Source organism: Stenella coeruleoalba (assembly GCF_951394435.1).
Source record: "Stenella coeruleoalba genome assembly, chromosome: 15".
NCBI lineage: Eukaryota > Metazoa > Chordata > Mammalia > Artiodactyla > Delphinidae > Stenella > Stenella coeruleoalba.
This window is the reverse complement of record NC_137161.1, coordinates 81,731,024-81,753,086: the sequence shown is the minus strand read 5'-3', so window position 1 is coordinate 81,753,086 and position 22,063 is coordinate 81,731,024. Positions and strand designations below refer to the sequence as shown.

Genomic DNA, 22,063 nt, shown 5'->3' with positions numbered 1-22,063 from the left:
TAACTCTATGTGTGCTCTTCCCCGCCCACCACCCCCCCGATTCTGTTCTTCCCCCTTCAAGTTCTAGTTCAATCCTGAGCCCCTTCATGGAGCCTCCCCAACCCAGTCCACAGCCCACTCTCCCCTCTGCTCTGTATCAGTCACCACAGGCTGGCATCACGGTTCCTACGACCTAACTTAACACTTTGTCATGGAACCATCCAGTTTGGTTCCTATGTTTTCTTTATACCTATGAACGTCTTGAACTGTAGCTTCTCATTTTATTCCTTTCGTAAACTCTGAACGATGCCTCCCAGTCACCCAGCAAATGCTTAAGGAGTTAGATGTGCCGTTGATTAGAGTTCTTGGATACAAATTGTGAACAATTCGAACTTCTGAAATTTAACAAATGACATTTGTGTACATGCCTGGTGTACGTGTGTATGTCTATCTGCGGGGGACATATATGCATGTCATTTGAAATTTTAAAATAACAAGGTGTTACATTTATAGAAAGATCTGGAATCTCTCCTGAAGCACACAAAGAACAGTTACCATTTTTTCGTCTCAAACACGGCCCTATAAGAAGGCTTATTTCTAGGAGTCACACATTTAACCAGCAGCTCCTCCCCTTGGGTAGGCTTTCTCAGGGAAGAGGAGGACAGAGACGGTTTCCGTTTTACTTGTGGGAGTCTGTGTGGCCGTCCTGTAGGTGTGTACAGACAGGGGACTCAGCCCTGAGAGAAAGGGAGCCTCTGGCGCACCTGGGAAGGGCAGATACTCCCTGAAGCTCCACCCAGCCATCCGCAGGCTGGGGCTTCTCTCCTCCATGACAATTTGTTTGCCCTTCAGTCAACTGAGATTAGAAGGTCACTCTGTTGGTTCCCCCAACACTGAAGGAGTGACTGGGTGAGAAAAGGGCTAAAAGTACTGGAACAAACACTGTAGGTCGTCAGAAGTTCACCATTTGCACTGCATTTGGGAGACAGGAAATGTTAAAAAAAAAAAAAAAAACAGGCATAATGCTTCACAACGACCTCTTCCGATCATGAAACTGGATGGGTTCTACTGGGAGAGGTGACTGGACTCTGCAGAAGTTGAGGAAGGCCGATGTAACTAACATGTGTGATTCCTACTAGGATTACCTTGCAAGTTTCAATGGACACAAAATTATCTTTACATGGCTCAAGATAGTTGGCCATAATGCCTAAGAATCTGGTAAATTTAAAAACCTCATCCTTTGTACCTAAAATTTAAATCAAAAAAAGAACACAAGCCAACCAGATTTTTGTCTCTAGCCTGGTATGAAATAAGCACTCAATAGATATTTCGTGGAAAGAATGATGGATGAATGCTTTCACTATCTCGTCTTGACATAACTTAAAGAATAAGTATAAACAATCAAAGATAAGGAGGGTAGATTGGATGAAGCTACCAACTTCCATTTATAAGATACATAAGTACTAGAGATGCCACGTACAACATGATGGCTCTATTAACCTTTCTGTATGGTGTACAGGAAAGCTGTTAAGAGAGTAGATCCTGAGAGCTATATCACCTGAAGGAAACAATATTTTTTCTTCGTATCCATGAGCTGATGGATGTTAATGAAACTTACTGTGGTGATAATTTCACCATATATGTACGTCAAATCATTATGCTGTGCACCTTAAACTTATGCACGCCTGTAAGACAGTTATGTCTCAATAGGTGGAAATTTTAATTTAATAAAAAAGATAATAAGGGAATGCGGCAAACAATTTTACTCCATATAGTTTATACATAAATGTGGCCAGTTCCTTGAAAGACACGACTATTAAAGTTCACCCTATGAAAAACAGATAAGCTGACCATCCCTGTATCTATTAAATACATGGAATTTGTAGTTTTTAAAAAAGAATCAAAGGTATACGATGCTAAAACTAGCTGTTATATGTTTGTAAAGCATTATTGTCCATAATGTATCTTATATATCAATACTTTGTTTCTCTTGCTGGCCTTGCTTCATTATTCGATTCTCACGTGTTTGTTTAACTGTTGCAGAGGCACCTGAAATTAAGGCGTCAGGTACTTCTTCAACTAGAAAAACCCATTATTCTAAAGGTTGAGCCCAGAGATGGGACCTTAACTGGAGCCTGACTTTCCCTAAGGACTTGCGCTTTGTTCTTCAAGGAAGCTGCGTCCCAGGACAACAGAGGCCTTGATTTACTTTGTGATAAAACACAGAAATCAATATTGGATTCCCCTACTGCGATTGATGGATGACTAGAGACTCTGCACATTCATTTAGCTTTCTCACTGTCTACGTGGAGTGTTATATATATACATTAATAAATGCCAGATATGCAAACTCAGCTTATCTGGTTCTCACAGAACTATCTCCACCCCACCACACCCCACTTAGGACCATCTACTCCTCCTGAGCACTGATCAGAATGAAAATTTCTCACAAGCTCTAATGAAAATAAGAATGATAGTGATGACTGAAGTAGTGACGTTCATATCACAGAGTTTATTTTGAATATTCTAAATTAAATATTATATTGAGAAAGTCAATAAACATCTCTTTACAAAAGTATAATCTGATGCCTTTGTGCACATTAGGGGGGGAATGTATACAACTGAATCAGGGAGGTTCAGTGACTACTTGCTTTTGACCATCAGAATCACTGGTTGGTTGGGGCCTTTATCAAAACTCCAATTTGACTCCTATTCAATAGGTAAGAGCCAATCCACTGCAACTTTGCCTATTGCTTAGAAAGTATATTCGCAGTTTATACCTACCTTTTTTGGAGCACATATTTTTTGTAACACTCAACTGAGAAACTTATATTATTTGTTTGATTTAATGTTTTCATCTCATCTCCCCTGATGTTTCTGGAAGGCAGGAAAGATGTTTTTCACACCTCTTTGCATTCCATCCTCAACTCCCAACTGTCTTAACCACAGTGAATGTGGAATAAAAGATGGTTAATTGGTCAGTTGTTCAGGCAGAAAGGCTACAAGCACTGATCAGTTTCAGTTGGTATCAGAAGCTGCCCAGGGCTCTTCCTTTCCCTTTTCTGCCCCCTCCCTCCATTTTTCCTCTCCTGCCTTGCCTTCCTTTCCTGGATAATCCAGTCCTAAAGTCATTGGGGGGTGGGGTGACAGAAGGTGGGCAGGCACACAATGCAGGGTGGGGGCAGAGAAGGGAGGCACAGTGACTCCAAGTCAGAGACTGAGTAGGGAGGGGAAAGTGTCCACAGGAACAGCAGCCTGGCATGAGTGGATTCATGGTTGAATTGCTTGGGCAAAACTCTTTCCCATACTGAACTTCTGTTTCCACACCTGTAAAGTGGGATGTAAATAATCCCAACACTGCTTATCTCACAGAGTTTTCCTGAGGATCGATTAAGAGAGATATGAAAGAACTTTATCAAGTGTACAGGGTGGTAGAGATGTTAGTGGTTAGTTTATCAAGAAAGAGACCCTCCAGGATGGAGTAGAAACTGAGCAGCCATGAGAAGACCTCCTCCTCTTCCCCTTGCTGTGAAGTCTAGGGAAGAGCTTCTGCCTCAGGATAGGGGGCTTTCTCCGTGGTGCAGTACATGTGGGGCAGAGAGCATATCCTCCTACCTCACCCCAGTTCTCATCGACGGGCTTGCTAGGGAGACTTACCTCGTCTCTGTGTCGGGGCAGAACACTGGTCACTACCCTCTCAGAAGACCTGGGCTCTAGAGCTAGTTCCCCCACTAATTCCAGGGCAAAGCTGAGACTAGCGACAGTAAAGACTTCAGGTTCTAAACCTAGATGAACTGAATCTGAATCCCAGCTCTGTAGGAATTGGTGATGAGTGCTTGGAGGGTCACTCAACCATTCTGTGCCCCCGTTTGTTGCTCATCTTTAAAATAGGAACCATACAATACCTATCTCATGGGGTTGTTGGATGGATTGAATCACTTAATGTAGGCCAACTATTCAGAACAAGAAATTTATCTCTCCTTGCCTGAGGTTAGGTCTTGCTCTGTGTGTGTGTGTGTGTGTGTGTGTGTGTGTGTGTGTGTACGTGTGTGTGTGTGTGTGTGTGTGTGTGTGTGTGTGTGGTGTGATGTGTCTCTCTCTGAAGCCCCAGTTGAGAAACCACTCTAGAATTTAGAGCTCAAGACCTAAATGGTTGGTTGTCTTCTCCCAGGTCCATCCTATTCCATCTTGGCTCTCCATCTTGCCCTCAGGAACTCTTGGTTCCTGACTAGGCTGGGGGACCTGGGGACCCTCAATGGCATGTAAGGGAAAGAGAATAAAGGAGGGGGCAGGGTCACAGAAGTTGAGAAGCAGGCCATCAAGGGGCCTCGCAATTTGGATAAGGTCCTCATAGGTCAATTCTGGTCAATTTTCCTCACAGACAGATGAGGAAACAGACCCAGGGATGCCCAAGGTCACACGCTTCCAATGCATCAAGTCCTGTCGATTCTCATCTCTTCACATCTTTCAAGGAGAATGGAATTTTAAAAAAAGAAAGGTCAACTGTATCCATGCTAAAGGAGCTTATTTTCTAGCACGTGTCACAGATATAATTCAATATTTGTGAAATTATTTATGTGTCTCTCCCTTTTAAGTGTAGGCTTCCTGAGAGCAAGGATTTTGACTTCTTTATAATTTGTCTTGGCACGTGGCCTGAACACAGCAGGCATGGATCCCAACCAACATACAGTGACACTGGGGTGAGGTGCCCACCTCCTCTAAGGCCAGGACAGAATGTCCTGTCACTCAGCACCACCTGCAAACCAGGAGACTAAGAAAAGTTGGCTATTTCCCTCTCCCAGCTGCCAAAACTTAAATACCACCTGGTTACCCCCAAATGGCAAGATCAAGTTTTTCCCTTCTGAGAAGCGTGAAGGCTTAGGAGCAGAGTTACAAACACATAATCTTGCTTTCATTGTTTGCCCACTCCAGATTGTGAAATTTGATGTGAGGCACAAATCCTTCCAGAGTAACACTGCCTCTTCCTACCTTGAGCACTTCTCTCAGCCGTGAAAGTCTAGATAGGCTTCCCAGAAGAGGAGTTACTTGGGCTAACAATATAAAAGGACAGGAAAATAAGACCAGGATGCTTCATCTATACTGATACCTGCTCCTAATGCTGCCCAGAATGCTATTTGAGGTTCAACTTTGAGTGCTAAGGACTGAGAAGCCATTTACACCTGATGAGGGAACTGTGTTCTCTTACCTGTATAATTAGTTCACCTTGGCTGTACTATAACTACCTGTTTGTCTCTCTCTTCAACTGAATACAGTCTGGGTCTTAGTCATATCTGCACGCTAAGCATGAGAACAGAGCTTTGAAAGTACATGCCAAGCCCATTAGTACACAGATGAGTAGATGAGAGGCATGGGTGTGGGGTGACCTTCAGGCACACATGTCTTCCTTTACAATCTTAGTAGGTAAGACTTTTCACGTTAGGTGTTCCCTGCTGCGGAATGAAGGGACACAAAGATTATGCCATCTATTTTTCCCCTGTGCAGAGTAAGGCCATTTGTATTGGTTAGGACGTGGCACTGGCTACATTTTATTGCAGGGAAATGACTAGCCTATCGCCACTGGGATAGATTCCAACCAGCTGGACCAGGTCCTGAGGTGAATAGGGCAGGTGATGGTCAAATAAGGCTTAGTGAGAAAATTATCTTAGCCGAGTACATATTTTGGAGGAAGATGAAAGCTTGTACTTTCCGCAAGGGTTTTGTTTTTAAGAAGAATAAGAAAGGCTGTGGGTTTAGTTGAGTGAACTAAGTTGTCAGAAGTTATCAGATGACACCCCAGTCATTCCATGTGGGATGTATTTTGTGTCCCTCTCAGTTGGGAACATACAGAGGTGGATCCTACACACAAGACCCTAGTGTCCTCATGACCTGCACCTGTCTTTATTCCTGGTGAGGTGAGATAGAGTCCTTGGTTCTGAAGACCCATGGGGGAGCTCCTGGGCAGGGATAGCCATGGAGGTAGGAGTCAGAATTGTAACCAAGTTGCTGCTGCAGCCTCAGGTCTCACTATTTCCCATAGTGACCCTTATCACAAAACAGCAAACATTGCATACTGGCATTTCAGAGCAGAAGACTTGCCAATCTACCTTCATGTTAGCATACATATGACATGTTGTCATCAATAGCTGTTGGGAAGCCACTTGCAGTCCCTGAACCTCAGTTTCTACATCTGTAAACTGGGGGTTGTGGCATGACCCCACTTAAAGGTGCCCAGACAAGGCACCATGAGGGGCCAGAGACAAATCAAAATTCCTAGGACTTTCCATCCTACTTTTCCTGGGGATCGTCTTCCAGCTTCCCAGGTCTGTCCTTTGTTGGTATGGAAGCTTACAGCCACTTCTCTCCTTAGTCGCCTCTGTGTAGGGCTCCATTATCCCAGAGACTCCAGAGGTATGCTCCATACTGAGCTCGGTTGACTATCTCATTCCCTCCACTGGGAGACTGCCTCCAAGAAACGACCTGCATGCATGGCTTCTAGACCAGCAAAACGCCTGCACAAGGCATACGCCCACTTGGACTTGAATCAGCGGAAGGAAGAATAGATATTTTCATGCATTACGATTTCCAGTGGCAGCTATGGATTTTAACAGCTGCCTTCTCAAGAAAGCCTGAACCCAAAGATGACAAATTATCATGGTAGCAATTTCATGCTGCATGACAAGCTCCCAAGGAAATAAACGAGGGCAGGAGAGACAGTTGGGACTTACTGCACTTTACCAATGAGATCCATGCACTCAGGCCAGTGTTGGGCAGCCCTGGGGACTTTCAGAAGAACTGAAGGTGAGAAAGGATAAAGGGAGAAGGAAGCGCACAAACACAGCTGAAATGTCTTCCATTTCTGTTGAGTTTTAAGAACTTCAGAGGTTTTGTTTTTTACATAATCCACAGTTTCTCTGCCAAGCAGACAGAGAACCTGGCTCAGTGTAATCTTCAGCCACTCAATCCTTGGGTCTCTCCCACCAGGTATGTGGCAGGTGCTCACAGGTGACACTGACTTCTACTAAAGGCCTCTTCCTATCAGCTCCATTTAAAAACTGCTCCTAACATTTGGTAGAGTTAGTGTCATGCAGTAGAGAAGAGCATCCAATCCAGTCAATGAATGGGCTCCTTTTTCAAAATAAAACTTGTTGGTTGTCCCTGAAACACTCTGGTTACACAGGACTGGATCACATGTGCAGGTTTCAACAAGACTTTCCTCTGATTTCTCGAGACTCCTTGCTCTGTGTGCAGCAAAAGCGGTGGCCCTGGATGGAGGAAATCTCCCCAGTGGGGACAGGCTGCCTGCTACTTAGACTGCATGCGCTGCCCGGACAAGGAGATTTCCAATCACACAGGTACCGATCAGGAGGAATTTCCTTCCTCACCCTTTCATTTACATTCTTATTTGTCCCCCAAAAGCGAAGGATCTAGACTACGACTGAAATCTTCAAGTTCCCTCATTTACTCAGCAATTTCACTATTAAAGTTAATCCCTATGAAAGGGATATGAATTAATATTCCTATGAAAGGATACTCTTCTCTTTGGTTTATTCCTACTCATCTTTTTGACCCTTAGCATTATCTTCTCAAGAAAATATTTAAGGACCATCCCAGAAGGACCTATGTTTGTTTCTACCAGGAAACTTAATACACAGTATTATGAGTATCTTGGTTTTATTGTACATGTTACTCTCAACCAAACCCTGATCACACTGAAGGTTGTATCTTATTCTGCTTCCTTTCTCACGTGCCTAGCACCATTCATAACACAAATGAGTGTTCAGAAATAATTTCTGTGATTTCACAAATGAAAAAACATCCTGTATTGCTGCTGTGAGCCTGTATTGTACAATGTGCTGAGGATAAATTCCGGTACCCCTCATTGTTCAATCATGCCTGTGCTCTGCTAGTTCAGAGTCAAGGAGAGGAGATGAACATGAGAGCTGACCACACGGACCATGGCCACTACACAGAGATGTGGGGGAGGATCTCACATTACTTTGGGAGGTCAGAGAATTTTCCACAAAGTGTGCAGGTTTTATTATTGACTTCTGAAAGTTGAAAAGGATTGTATCAGCTGAATAAAGGGAGGAAGAATTCCTTGTCAGAAATAAGTGGCACATTTCCCCCACTCTTCAGGGACCTGAAAAAAAAAATGTCTAATGTGGCTGAAAAACAGCAAGTATAGGGTGGGATGGTGGGACCCCATGATGGGAGGTGACAACAGTCTTGTACTGGAGACTTTTCACACCACAGCTAGTATTCTGGATTTGCCAACAGACAAGCTAATTAAATGATGAGAGAGGGAAAACACCCCCCACCAAGTAAATTTGTGGACAACATAAATTGGTCACTTTCCTTCCTGTTATTTAACATTGAAGTTCTGAGCGGCACAACAATGCATGGAACCAAAGGGGTCATATTTATAGAAAAGGAAAATACAAGAGGTTAAAGTACATCCTTTTGTACCAAAACTACTCCAGAGAATCAACTGAAACAGTATAATTGCTAAAACTTTCATGTAAAATCTCCTGATTCAAGATACATATATAAAAATACATGATTTTTCTTTTTATAAAAATAATCAAGTAGAGGAAATAAAATATTCCGTTCGGATAGTAGCAATGTACAGTATATCTCGGGATAACCTTAAGAAGAGCTGCGTGGTAATTATATCATCAAAATGCAAACTTTGGGAGAGGTGTGTATCTTGATTAAATGAAAGAGCGAACCTTGGCTTCTTTACACCCCCTGACTGGGCTCACCCTCGGGCCAGTGGTGAAAGCATGGAAAGTTATAAAAGCAGTAGGTGGTCTAGCTTGCTCAGTTCCGGCAAATTGGTGTAGAATGCCTCAAGAGCAGAATTCCTCCTGCTCTGACCCCATGCCTCTTGAAGTTTGCTTACAAGCGGTGATGACAGTGTATAATAGAAAATGCTATGGACAAGACCTACTTCTCGGGTAATTGACTGTTAGGTCAGGTGTGTACCCAGGAGCTCTCAGGAGAACACAAGCTCAAATGAATCCTTTTGGGGAAACTCAAGCTCTTCTTCAGCATGAACCCTTTGCAAACTTGGCTGCTGACTAGCTCACCTCGAATTAGCGTTGGCTTTATTTGCATGTCTTTCTCATTAGAAGCTCATTGTCATCAGCTGGGGGATCATTGCCAGAGCAGCTTGCAGTGGATCCTATGCCCTGAAAAAGAGCCCTTTGCTTTGCTTGATCCGATTTTTACTATGTTCTGGGCTTCACACACATTTGGAATCAAAAGTACACCGAACACTGCAAAGTTCTGCCAGTTTTCTCTCCTGTAGCCACAGATCAGGCTGTAAAGTAGAATTTTTCCTGAATCCACTAATTAACTCCTCTTATTTCTGTCTGCTTTACTCGATGACCTTCCTCTGTTCTCTGTAATAGATCCCCCTTCCTGTCTATATAACATCTCTTTATTTTACAGAATACAAATTTGGAATTTGGAAACATCCTAATCTACTCAGAAATAATAAGTAGGCTTAAAGAAATTTTAAATAACAAATAATGCCAGAACCCTCATTTTGAAATCAGGCAAAATCATTTCAAATTTCATTTGTAAGAAAAATCAATTTCAAGAAAATAATTATATAAGAGAGTGATTAGGGTGAAAACCCCATTTAAGATATTGAAGGTTATTAAAAACTACTCTTTCTTCACCGTCGTTAAAGCACTCTTGTTTAAAAACAAGACAAAAATGATCATTTTGCCACAATTGGGTAGGTCCAGTCTCTAAATAAGTACACAAAAGTGCAGCAGCTTTTCTATGGACAAATAATAACCGTATTAACTCTATGGCAGAAAAATATTCCAAAATGTAGGTACGCGTTTAAAATATTTAGTAATGAACTGCAAGTACACAAGTCTGATACAAAAGTATTCTAAAATTATTTGTTGGGGAAATATGGAGTCAATAATCTTGACACAGGCAAGGGATGCTACTCAGGTGAGATGATTCAAGCTCAGTCTAGAGACAGGTGTTTATAGTTAGTTACGTGGAGAAGGGAGGAAATGATGCCCCAGGAAGAAGAGAACAAGAGTGATACACACAGGTATGAAGACGAAGGAGCATTCTGAGAACTGAAGGTAGATTTCTTTCAAGGTTTTGATAGTAATGAAGGACCTCAAAGGGCTGCTCACCCAACAGGGCACGAGGTACTGATCAGTTGAGCTGAAGATTCCATTAAACCTTCAGGAAACAGGTAATTTTCACTCAATTTAATAGTACCATAATTTTTTTAAAGAGGAAAGCTTCATAAATTTTATGGTTTGCTTTTGTTTATTATAATTCAGCATAAAATTCTTGCCAATATTTGGACTATTGTGAACTCAGGTCTGCCTGACTCTAATGTTCTTTCAAGTTCTTTTGTTAGAAAACATTTAAAAATTTTAGTCCCGGTTGGCTGTGGTGTGCTATTTATTTAATGTACTTGATTAATCATTTCTAAGGCTTGATTTAAAATTTATTAGCATTTTATAAATGAGATTGGCCTATGGTTTTCTTTTTGATGATAAATTTATGAAATTAAATCTTGAGAAATTCATATTGAGATAAATATCAAAATACAGAAATTTCTCTAAACCCTGTAATTCTAAGAGAATGACAGCTTTTTAAGAGAAAAGGTTGTAATGAACATGAAAACTAGCAAAATGTGTATAAAGGAAAGATCACAGGCTTTGGAATCAGACAAACGTGATTAGGGCCCAGACTACAGTAAGGAAAGTGAAGTGCAGGAGGTACAAACATTAAGGAGGCACTCGGGGTCTTGCAGAGGCAGGGTTGGCACCTGAAACAGAATCCTGCTTGAATTTTGCCCCTGTGGGTGTCCTACTTGGCTCACCCTAATTCAGCCCCCTGGTCACGAGTCTACATCTAGCCCTGCTCGACCTGCCTCCAAGATCTCGGGTGAGTTACTTCAGCTCTTTAAGCCTCAACAGTTTTCTTCTGCAGAGTGGTTGCTTCTATCTACCTACCTCTTGAGATTCTGTGAAAATTGAAGGGGAGATATTATATGAAGCAAATTGCCTGGAGTATCACAGATACACATTAGAATTGGTTTCTTTAGCCTCCCTACTCCACGGCCTCAGAAAAAAAAAGGTGCTGCAGGAGAAGTAGGTAGAATGTAGATAATAACAGAGCTTTTTGTGTGGTTGAGAGTTTGGACTCAATCTAGAGCAGTGATTCTCAAAGTGTAGTACGTACACCAACAGCATCAGCATCGCTGGAGAACGTGTTAGAAATGTAAATTCTGAGTTTCCCAATCAGAAACCCTGGCGGGGGACCAGCAAACTGCTTTAACAAGCCCCCCATGTGATTCTAATGCATGCTAATGTCTGAGAATCACTGATCTAGAAGAACATGAGAATAATTGTGGCATTTGAATCGTGGAAGTAGTATGAAAGGATTTAAATAATAGAAACAATAATACCTGTGATTGAATGGTTGAGAGATGAGAGGGATTCAAGACAGAAGACAGGGAGACTCATTAGGGAGTTATTCTGTTAAAATACAAGTTATTCAAATTGGAACAACATAGTAAAAGTGATAATGAACAGGACATAGGTTTGCAATGATGTGGATAACAGAAATAATGTAAATTGTAGCTTATTAAGTGAGCGTTTATGCCTTGCTGCTCTCTATATGTGCAACAGTTGGGATATTCTCTAGGTCACTGCAGGTTATCAATAAACACTTGCTTTTGAGTGAATGAATCCAGGATATGTCCTCCTCTGCCCATATCTAAGTGAAATAGTTGGGTGTAATTTTTGTTTATATGAAAGAACATGTTCCTTTGCATATGTAAGATAAGCAAAAGAGGTGATGTTAGGTTCCTTGGTCCTTGATATACTAAGAAACACTAGACAGCATTAACTCAGAATTCTTCACTCTGTAATGTTCCTTTATTTGGTGTCAAATTATAGAAATTTGACCATATGTAAATATTTAGGGAGATCAAGAGAATCACTGAACCCAAGGTAATGGCACCTTGCTTTTCTTGCTGGATGTGAAGCAATGTATGAAGTGTCCAGACCATCAGGACCCAAATAGTGATCGAGATCGTTGCCTCTCAAAGGCTGTGACCTTCTTGTCCTACGAAGATCCTCTGGGGATGGTCCTTGCCTGCACTGCCCTTTGTCTGTCTGTCCTCACAGCTGTAGTTCTTGGCGTCTTTGTGAAGTACAGGGACACCTCCGTAGTCAAAGCTAAACACCGGGCTCTCAGCTGCATCCTGCTCATCTCCCTCATCCTGTGCTTCCTCTGCTCTTTCCTCTTCATTGGCCATCCCAACACTGCCACCTGCATCCTCCAACAGATGACATTTGGAGTCATGTTCACTGTGGTTATTTCTACCATTTTGGCTAAAACCATCACTGTAGTCCTGACTTTCAAGGTCACAACCCCAGGGAGAAAGATGAGGCAGTGGTTGCTTTCAGGGGCACCCAATTTGATCATTCCCATCTGCGCATTGATTCAAGTGACTCTCTGTGCTGTCTGGTTGGGAACCTCTCCCCCTTCTGTTGACATGGAGACACATTCAGAGCCTACCCTCCTAATCATTGTGTGCAATATGGGCTCCGTTGTCATGTTCTAACTTTCCTTAGGATACTTGGGCTCCTTGGCCCTCTCGAGCTTCACTTTGGCCTTCCTGGCCAGAAGCCTGCCTGACACTTTCAATGAAGCCAAGTTCCTGACATTCAGCATGTTGGTGTTCTGCGGTGTCTGGATCACCTTCCTCCTTGTGTATAATAGCACCAAGGGGAAGGTCATGGTGGCTGTGGAGATCTTTTCCATCTTGGCTTCCAGTGCTGTGTTACTAGGATGCATCTTTGCCTCCAGGTGCTATAATATTCTCCTTAAGCAAGATAAGAATACCCTGTGAAGATTAAGGGGTAAAACAAACTCTGGGGAAAAATAAATATTTAAGGCTTTATTTCATGGATCTCATAAAACATTTAGAAAGCTTTAAATTAAGCAATACTTTGAAGAATTCACTCCTCACACCCTGCCATAAGTACCTAAATGTTCTAACATCATTTCCTCCTTGATTTTCCATGCTCTGGTTATTATAAACTAAATTCCTAGATATAAACCTGTATTCTGCACTCACTCTTCTTTCATTGATGCTTTCTCTGAATTAATACCATGCTGTTTTAACTTTCTGGATTTCATGGTATGTTCTGACAGTTGATAACACCTGTTCTTCGTTATTGCTGTTTTTCAGTTATTTTCTATTTATTCTTACAATATTCTCTGACTTTTTGAATGGTCTTGGCAAATTCCATAATACACAGTAAGAGATTTGGATTGGAATCGTTTTGAATTCAAAGATTAATTTGAAGAAGGACTGACCTCTTTGCAATTAAAAGTTTCCCACTCAGGAATGTGGGTTATCTCTATTTATCTTAGCATTTTCAGTTTATTTATTAATGTTTTAGTATAGTTTCTGACTGGATATTTGGGTTGTTAAGTAATGTATTGTTTCTTGTACATTTCTCGAGCTTACTTGTTTGCTCCTGTTAATTGTAAATTGATTCTTTTGGTCTTCTAAGGTATGAAAAATACTGTAAGGTTTCTTTCTGCTCAAGATAACTTATTTCTTTCCTAGCGTATTGGCAAGATTCTTTAATACAATGCTTAATCGTAGCAGTAATTGTAATTTTGTGTCTTGGCTTTAGTGGGAAAACTTCTAATGTTTTTTTTTCCATTAAAATGTATGTTTGTGGTAGGTCTTTGGATCATACCTTTCTGTTAATCCAAATGAATATCTCATTAATGACGAGAGTGCTCTGTATTCAACCCAACCTAAGTTTTTTACATAAATTTTTAAAATTGTGATAAATACCCATAACATAAAATTTACCATCTTAACCATTTTTAAGTGTATAGTTTCAGTAGTGTTAAGTACATTGGCGTTGTGTGAAACAAGTCTCCAGAACTCTTTTGGTCTTCTCAAACTAAACCTCTACACCCATGAAACAATTCCCTACCCCCTGGCATTCATCATTCTAGGTTCTTTCTCTATGAATTTGACTGCTCTAGGTACCTCAGAGAAGTAGAGTCATACAGTATGTGTGTTTTCATTACTGGCTTATTTCACTTAGAATGATGTCCTCAAGGTTCATCCATGTTGTAGCATGCGTCAAAATTTCCTTCCTTTTCAAGGATGAATAATATTCCATTGTATGTATACTTACCACATTCTGTTAATCCATTCCTTCATCAATGGACACTTGAGTTGCTTCCATTTTGGGGCTCTTGTGAATTACGCTGCTATGAACAAGGGCATACAAATACCTCTTTGAGATCCTGCTTTCAGTTCTTTTGGGCGTATACCCAGAAATGGAATTGCTGTAATTCTTTTTTTTTTTTATTTTTTGAGGAACCACCAAACTGTTTGCTAGAGTGGCTGCAGCATTTTACATTCCCATCAACAGTGCACACACGTTCCGATTTCTCCACATCCTTACCAACACTTGCCCTTCTCTGCTGTTTAATAATAGCAATCTCAATAGCGTGAGGTGGAATCTTATCGTGGTTTTTGTTTGTTTGTTTTTATTAAAGGGTAAGATTCATTTTTCCTACTGCTGTTGATCTCAGAGAGACAGCAGTGAGCACTGGCTTGAAGGGAGATCTTAGTTCTCCACCCAGGAATTGAACCTGGGTAGCCTGGATGAAAACCAGGAATCCCAGCCACTAGACTAGCCAGGGCTAGAGGCTGAAGCAAATTTTCCCTGGCCCTTGCCCCCCACTGAAAAATGCATTTCTCAAGGAGGCAAAAACTGTAAAAACAGGCACAAAGTTTATTATTAGGGACAGCACAAGTGGGAGAGCACACAGAGAAACAGTTTGTTTGGTTAAGACCAATGCAAGGCAGAGATACACACCCAGAGAGAAAGGGTGTGGGCGTCCTCCCTAATGAGTAGGAGCCAGTAAAAAGGCGGTTAAATCATTGATACAGGGCAGTCCTTCGGGTCTTTGTTTACCTTTGGCCAATTATCCGGTTTCTTTCTCCACACCTGCCCTACCCTAGGATCCTCCCCAGCATGCGTGCACAACTTTCTTCCAAGATGGATTCCAGCCCACCCTCTGGGGGGGGCCTTGACATCATCTATTATGGGGTGACACCCCCTCATTTTTAACCCCCAAGGAGCCTTTCTGCACGTGTGCAATGTCTCCCTTGTCCCAAGAAAGGGAAATATATGACCTCTTGATCTTTTACTCAAAAGGGTTTAGCCCCTCTCTGTTCCTGCCATGACTGTTATATTAAAGTTTCCTCAGGAGACAAAGTCTGGCTACCCTGTTTCTGTTGTTATTTCTATGTCGAAGTGCAAACAGGAGGCTGGTTGTAAATATCTAACCTGGAGCCACCTGTCTCCTGTCTCAGGAAATGCAAACAGGAGGCTAGTTCTAAGTGTCCAGCCTGAAGCCCATCTTTTTCTCACGGCAAGAAATGTAAACAGGAGGCCAGCTGTAAATGCCTAGCCTGGAGCCCATCTGTCTCCTGCCTCACTATTAAGATGTAAATGACGTATAACACTGTATTAGTCCAAGGTGTACAACACACTGATTTGATAGATGTATGTATTCCAAAATGATTACCAAAATGAGTTTAGTCAATTCACCTCAAGTAGTTACAATTTTTTTCTTGTTATAAGAACTTTTAAGATCTACTCCCTTGGCAACTTTCAAATATACAATCCAGTACTGTTAACTGTAGTCACCATGCCGTACATTATAGCCTTCAAACTAATTTATCTTGCAACTGGAAGTTTTTTTTTTTTTTTTTTTGCGGTGCGCGGGCCTCTCACTGTTGTGGCCTCTCCCGTTGCAGAGCACAGGCTCCGGACGTGCAGGCTCAGCAGCCATGGCTCACGGGCCCAGCCGCTCCACGGCATGTGGGATCTTCCCGGACCGGGGCACAAGCCCGTGTCCCCTGTATTGGCAGGCGGACTCTCAACCACTGCGCCACCAGGGAAGCCCGAAACTGGATGCTTTTAGCTTTTGATCACCTTCACCCATTCCCCCCACCCTCAGCCCCAACTCTGGCAATCACTAATCTGTTCTCTGTACCTAAGAGTTGAGGGGTTCTTTTGGTTCCACACACAAGTGATAGCGTAGAGTACTTGTCTTTCTCTGTCTGACTTATTTCACTTAGCATAATGCCCCCGCGGTCCATCCTTATTTTTTATGGCTGATAATATTCCATTGTATATATTGTATATATTCCATTGTATTTTTTTAATCTATTCATCCATCGATAGACACTTAGGTTGTTTCCCTATCTTGGCTATTCTTGGCTGGGCCAAAAGGTTCATTCGGTTTTTCTGTAAGACGGCTCTAGTAGCACTTAGTTGTCTTTAACTTCATTCAAAACAATTTTGTTAGATTGTATGTGACAGCTGTCATATCAGTGTACATTTAAAAAAAGACTTATCAAAATTGGTGAATTTTGGTGTGGCCATTTTAATATTGAAGATGGAAGAAAAAAAGCAACATTTTCAGCATATCATGCTTTATTATTTAAAGAAAGGTAAAAAACGCAACTGACACACACACAAAAAGATTTGTGCAGTGAACGTGCTGTGACTGATCGAACATGTCAGAAGTGGTTCGCAAAGTTTTGTGCTGGAGATTTCTCGCTGGACGATGCTCCATGGCTGGGTAGACCAGCTGAAGATGGCAGCAATCAAATCGAAGCTCAAAACATCCAGATCAGGCGCTGAAAATCATTTGCACCGGCTTGGTTATGTTAATCGCTTTGATGTTAGGGTTCCACATAAGTTAAGCAAAAAAAAACCTTCTGGACCATATTTCTGCATGCGATTCTCTACTGAAACGTAATGAAAACATTCCGTCTTTAAAACAAATTGTGAGGGGCTTCCCTGATGGCGCAGTGGTTGAGAGTCCGCCTGCCGATGCAGGGGACACGGGTTCGTGCCCCCGTCGGGGAAGATCCCACGTGCTGCGGAGTGACTGGGCCCGTGAGCCATGGCCGCTGAGCCTGCACGTCCAGAACCTGTGCTCCGCAACGGGAGAGGCCACAACAGTGAGAGGCCCGCGTACCGCAAAATGAAAAAAAAAAAGAGAGAGAGAAAATAAATAAATAAATAAATAAAACAAATTGTGAGAGGTGATAAAAAGTGGATACTGTACAATGTGGAACAGAAGAGATGGTGGGGCAAGCGAAATGAAGCACCACCAACCACACCAAAGGCCGGTCTTTCATCTAAAGAAGGTGATGTTGTGTATATGGTGGGATTAGAAGGGAGTCCTCTATTATGAGCTCCTTCCGGAAAACCACAAAATTAATTCCAACAAGTACTGCTCCCAATTAGACCAACTGAAAGCGGCACTCGACAAAAAGCGTCCAGAATTAGTCAACAGAAAACGCATAATCTTCCATCAGGATAATGCAAGACCGCATGTTTCTTTGATGACCTGGCAAAAACTGTTACAGCTTGGCTGGAAAGTTCTGATTCATCCGCCGTATTCACCAGACATTGCATCTTCAGATTTCCATTTATTTTGGTCTTTATAAAATTCTCTTCATTGAAAAATTTCAATTCCCTGGAAGACTATAACAGGTACCTGGAACAGTTCTTTGCTCAAAAAGATAACAAGTTTTGGGAAGGTGGAATTATGAAGTTGCCTGAAAAATGGCAGAAGGTAGTGGAACAAAATGGTGAATATGTTGTTCAATAAAGTTCCTGGTGAAATTGAAAAATGTGTCTTTTATTTTCACTTAAAAAACCGAAGGCACTTTTTGGCCCACCCAATATTAATAACACTGCAATAACTGGGGGGCAGATAACTTTTCAAGATAGTGATTTCACGTCCTTGGATATATACCCAGAAGTTGAATTCCAAGATCATAATTGTAGTTCTAGTTTTAATTATTGAGGAACCTCCATATTTTTTCAATAGTAGCTCTACCAATTTACATTCCCAACAGGGCACAAGGGTTCCCTTTTCTCCAAATCCTCTCCAGCACTTACCTCTTTTTTTTAAAATAAATTTTACTTTATTTATTTTTATAAATTTTATTTATTTTTTTATAAATTTTATTTAGTTTATTTTTTATAAATTTTATTTATTTTTTAATAAATTTTATTTTATTTTTATTTTTTATTTATTTATTTATTTTTTTTGGTTGCATTGGGTCTTTGTTGCTACATGCGGGCTTTCTCTAGTTGCAGCGAGCAGGGGCTACTCTTCATTGTGGTGTGCAGGCTTCTCATTGTTGTGGAGCACGGGCTCTAGGTGCATGGGCTTCAGTAGTTGTGGCACTCAGGCTCCGTAGTTGTGGCTCGCAGGCTCTAGAGCGCAGGCTCATTAGCTGTGGGGCACAGGCTTCGTTGCTCCACAGCACGTGGGATCCTCCCAGACCAGGGCTCAAACCCGTGTCCCCTGCATTGGCAGGGAGACTGTTAACCACCGTAGCACCAGGGAAGTCCCTTTTTTCTTTTTGATAAGAGCCATTCTACCAGGTGTGAGGTGATATCTCATTGTGGTTTTGATTTGCATTTCCCTGATGATTAAGGATGTTGAACACATTTTTATATTCCTGTTGGCCATTTGTGTATCTTCTTTGGAAAAATGTCTATTCAGTTCCTCTGCCCAATTTTTAATCTGTGTTTTTGCTATTGAGTTGTGTGACTTTCTGATATATTTTGGATATTAAGCCCACATCAGATATATGATTTGCAAATATTTCTCCCATTTTCTAGGTTGATTTTACATTTTTTGATGGTTTCCCTTGCTGTGAAAATCTCTGCTTTTTAGTTTGCGGTCCCACTTGTTTCTTTTTGCTTTTGTTGTTTTTGCTTTTGGTGTCATATCCAAAAAATATTGTCAAGACTGATGTCAAGGAGCTTATCTCTTATGTTTTCTTCCAGGAGTTTAATGGTTTCAGGTTTTACTTTCAAGGCTTTAATCCAATTTGAGATGATTTTTCTTAAATCATACCCCAGATAACTAGTGAGGTTGAGCATCTTTTCATGTGCTTGTTGACCATTTGTATAACTTTTTCGAAAAATGTCTATGCAAGTCCTTTGCCCATTTTTTAATTGGATTATTTTATTGTGGTTGCCTTTGAATTGTAGTCATGCTTTATATAGTCTGGGTATTAACCTCTTATCATGAAGCTTTCCCTTTATGTTTTCTTCTAAGAGTTTAATAGTTTTAGCTCTTACATTTAGGTTTTTGATACATTTTCACTTAATGTTTTGCATAGTGTAAGGTAAGGGTCCAACCTTATTCTTTTGCATGTGGATATCCAGTTTTCACAGCACAGTTACTGAAAAGACTGTCCTTTCCCCACTGAATGATCTTAGTATCCTTGATGATAATTATCTGACCATATATGTGACAGTATTTTTCGGGGTCTCTATTCTGTTTCATTGGTCTATACATCCATATATATGCCAGTATCACACTTTTTTGATTACTATAAATTTGCAATCAAAAGGTGTGAGCCAGCTTAATCATCAATGAGTCCAGAGTCAAAAGAAAATCTGTTTTGGATTTCATGCTCCATTGGATCACTCAAGGCACTCTCTTCTTAGCTTTACACTTCCTTTCCCATTTTAATAAAATAAGAATTTGGCTCTAGCACTGGTGTTTTTAGAATAAGCCCCTTCCTGGGCTTCCCTGGTGGCGCAGTGGTTGAGAGTCTGCCTGCCGATGCAGGGGACACGGGTTCGTGCCCCGGTCCGGGAAGATCCCACATGCCGCGGAGCGGCTGGGCCCGTGAGCCATGGCCGCTGAGCCTGCGCGTCCGGAGCCTGTGCTCCGCAACGGGAGAGGCCACAACAGTGAGAGGCCCGCGTACCACAAAAAAAAAAAAAAAAAAAAAAAAAAAAATAGAATAAGCCCCTTCCTGACTGCATGAATGTTTCCTCAGCAGGAATCATAGGGGCTAGAATGAGGAAAGGCTTGGCCTGACAGGAGCCAATCATGAAGGAAGAGGGCATCATCTGTGAGAAATGAAACACCCCTCAACCCAGAGGACCTATGTCAGCTGAGGCAAACTGGGGACACTAAATATATGGCATCAGGGATTCCCACCCAAAGGACACATCCTGAATCTCTTCTGGAAACTATACTCAAGATGCCAGTTAGACTTGCATTGTGCATGAGATAAGCATTCCCAAAGGGCTTTGCTGGAAGTTTGTTTGTAGGGGTCAGGGGGCTGAGATATTTTGAGGACTGTGGCTCTGAAGGTAACATGGGAATATCTTCTCCAAGGGCCAATTAGCCATGGAGAGAAACAATTCCTAGAGTCCCTGGCTTGTTTTTCATCCTGGAACCCAGATCACTCTTGCCCCTTTCCCTCCAACCCTTTGGAGAAGACAATCTGAGAAAGATATAGTCTCTATTGCCCACGGGAGCCTGTGGAGGTTTCCCTCTGTGCCATATCATAGGGAAAAAGTCAAGGAATGGAGGCAGGCGATTACCACTAGTACTTCCCACCCTCGCTGTTGTTCATACTCCAATTTTATAGACTACATTCATAGGACATGTCCAAAGACTTCAGATACAGAAGAAAAGAAAGTGATGTATCTATACATCTCCTCCTTATTTACTCCCATCTCAGTCTTATGCCCTGCTCTCTTCTCCATTAAAGGATCTATTGAGCTATTCTTTGCTCTCTATCTCAACTCAGATACTAAAATGTCTTATTTCACTGAGTTTATCTTGTTGTTTATTCTTTGAGTAGATTCAGTGTATCATCACTTTCCTCAAAACTTCTGTCTAGGGCTTCCCTGGTGGCGCAGTGGTTGAGAGTCCACCTGCCAATGCAGGGGACGCGGGTTCGTGCCCCGGTCCGGGAAGATCCCACATGCCGCGGAGCGGCTGGGCCCGTGAGCCATGGCCGCTGAGCCTGCGCGTCCGGAGCCTGTGCTCCGCAACGGGAGAGACCACAACAGTGAGAGGCCCGCGTACAACAAACAAAACAAAACAAAACTTCTAATGATTTACTTGGTGCTCTCAGTCTTGCCAGAATATGATGTCCCTCTAGTTAAAGCAGTTATGGCATTTACATAATGCATTAATTTATTTGACCAATATTTGATGATCATCTGCTAAGTTCCAAGCACTGCATTGTGTACAGTGACAAGCAAGCATGGTCCCTTCCCCCAGGGGGACCTAGAGATGGAACAGATAAATAAACAAATATACTATATTGGGTTAATAATTTGTATTAAGCAATACTCTTCAAATGCCAATGACATTAAAACAAAACTTATGCTATCTTAAGGGAAGGGTGTGGAATCACAGCAATGGCTAGGGTAGAACTAATCTCAGAACCAGCTAGAGCCAGTTACTTGAATCATGTCAATGCCTTCTTTTTCCATCTCTCATCTTGGCTTGGGTCTCTGTTTTGATCTCATTCTCTCAGGCATTTTTAGATGCAGGGTACCCATACAGCTGGAAGCTCTGATGCCATACTTTTGGCTTGAAATCTAATACTCCTCCACCCCCAGTTGCAAAAACTCCAGGGAAGAAATCTGTTCAACAGTTTAGCCCTGTGGCCACACCTTGGAGCAATCACTGTGTGCCAAAGCCTGCAGTGAAAGGACAGACTTCCCTGGGACACGTGCCCATCTCTTGCAGGGGTTGGAGAGGGAGGGTGGTGATAGAATAAGAAAAACATGGATTTGGGGGACCTTCCCTGGTGGTCCAGTGGATAAGACTCCACGCTCCCAATGCAGGGAGCCCAGGTTCGAGCCCTCGTCCGGGGAACTAGATCCCACATGCGTGCCGTAACTAAATCCACATGCCACAACCAAGACTCGGTGCAGCCAAAATAAATAAATACTTTTAGAAAAAGGAAAAACATGGATTTGGAATGGATTTGGAATGGCGTAATATTAGAAAGAAAGTGTGGTTGTGAAGGGGTGACTTTAGCAGAAATAGGGAAGGAGTGCATGACAGACAAAACAATGCATGTCCACTGCTAAACTATGATGAAGAATTATTTACTATGCTAGAGTAAAACAGGGAGGTCACTGCAGTAAACCAGGTCATAAGGGAAAGCCTCTTTTAAAAAACG

The 22,063-nt window shown here is 41.9% G+C and overlaps 2 protein-coding genes across 2 annotated transcripts in view; both read left to right on the top strand.

Moving 5' to 3' along the window:
• The window catches only part of LOC307197870 (cytochrome P450 3A29-like), a gene marked incomplete at both ends in the record, with an annotated part of 29,309 nt that extends 27,191 nt beyond the window's left edge, over positions 1-2,118 (top strand). Inside the window, one exon of the mRNA XM_079944357.1 lies at positions 2,023-2,118. Within this exon, the coding sequence (XP_079800483.1) occupies positions 2,023-2,118 (96 nt within the window). The remainder of the gene's footprint in view (positions 1-2,022) is intronic.
• A 9,904-nt stretch (positions 2,119-12,022) lies between these two features.
• On the top strand, positions 12,023-12,886 carry LOC307198533 (vomeronasal type-2 receptor 116-like; the record flags this gene model as incomplete). The annotated part of the gene is given in 2 exon segments (XM_079945491.1): positions 12,023-12,595; positions 12,599-12,886. Coding segments are annotated over 2 exon segments (861 nt in total).
• Between the last annotated feature and the right edge of the window lie 9,177 nt (positions 12,887-22,063).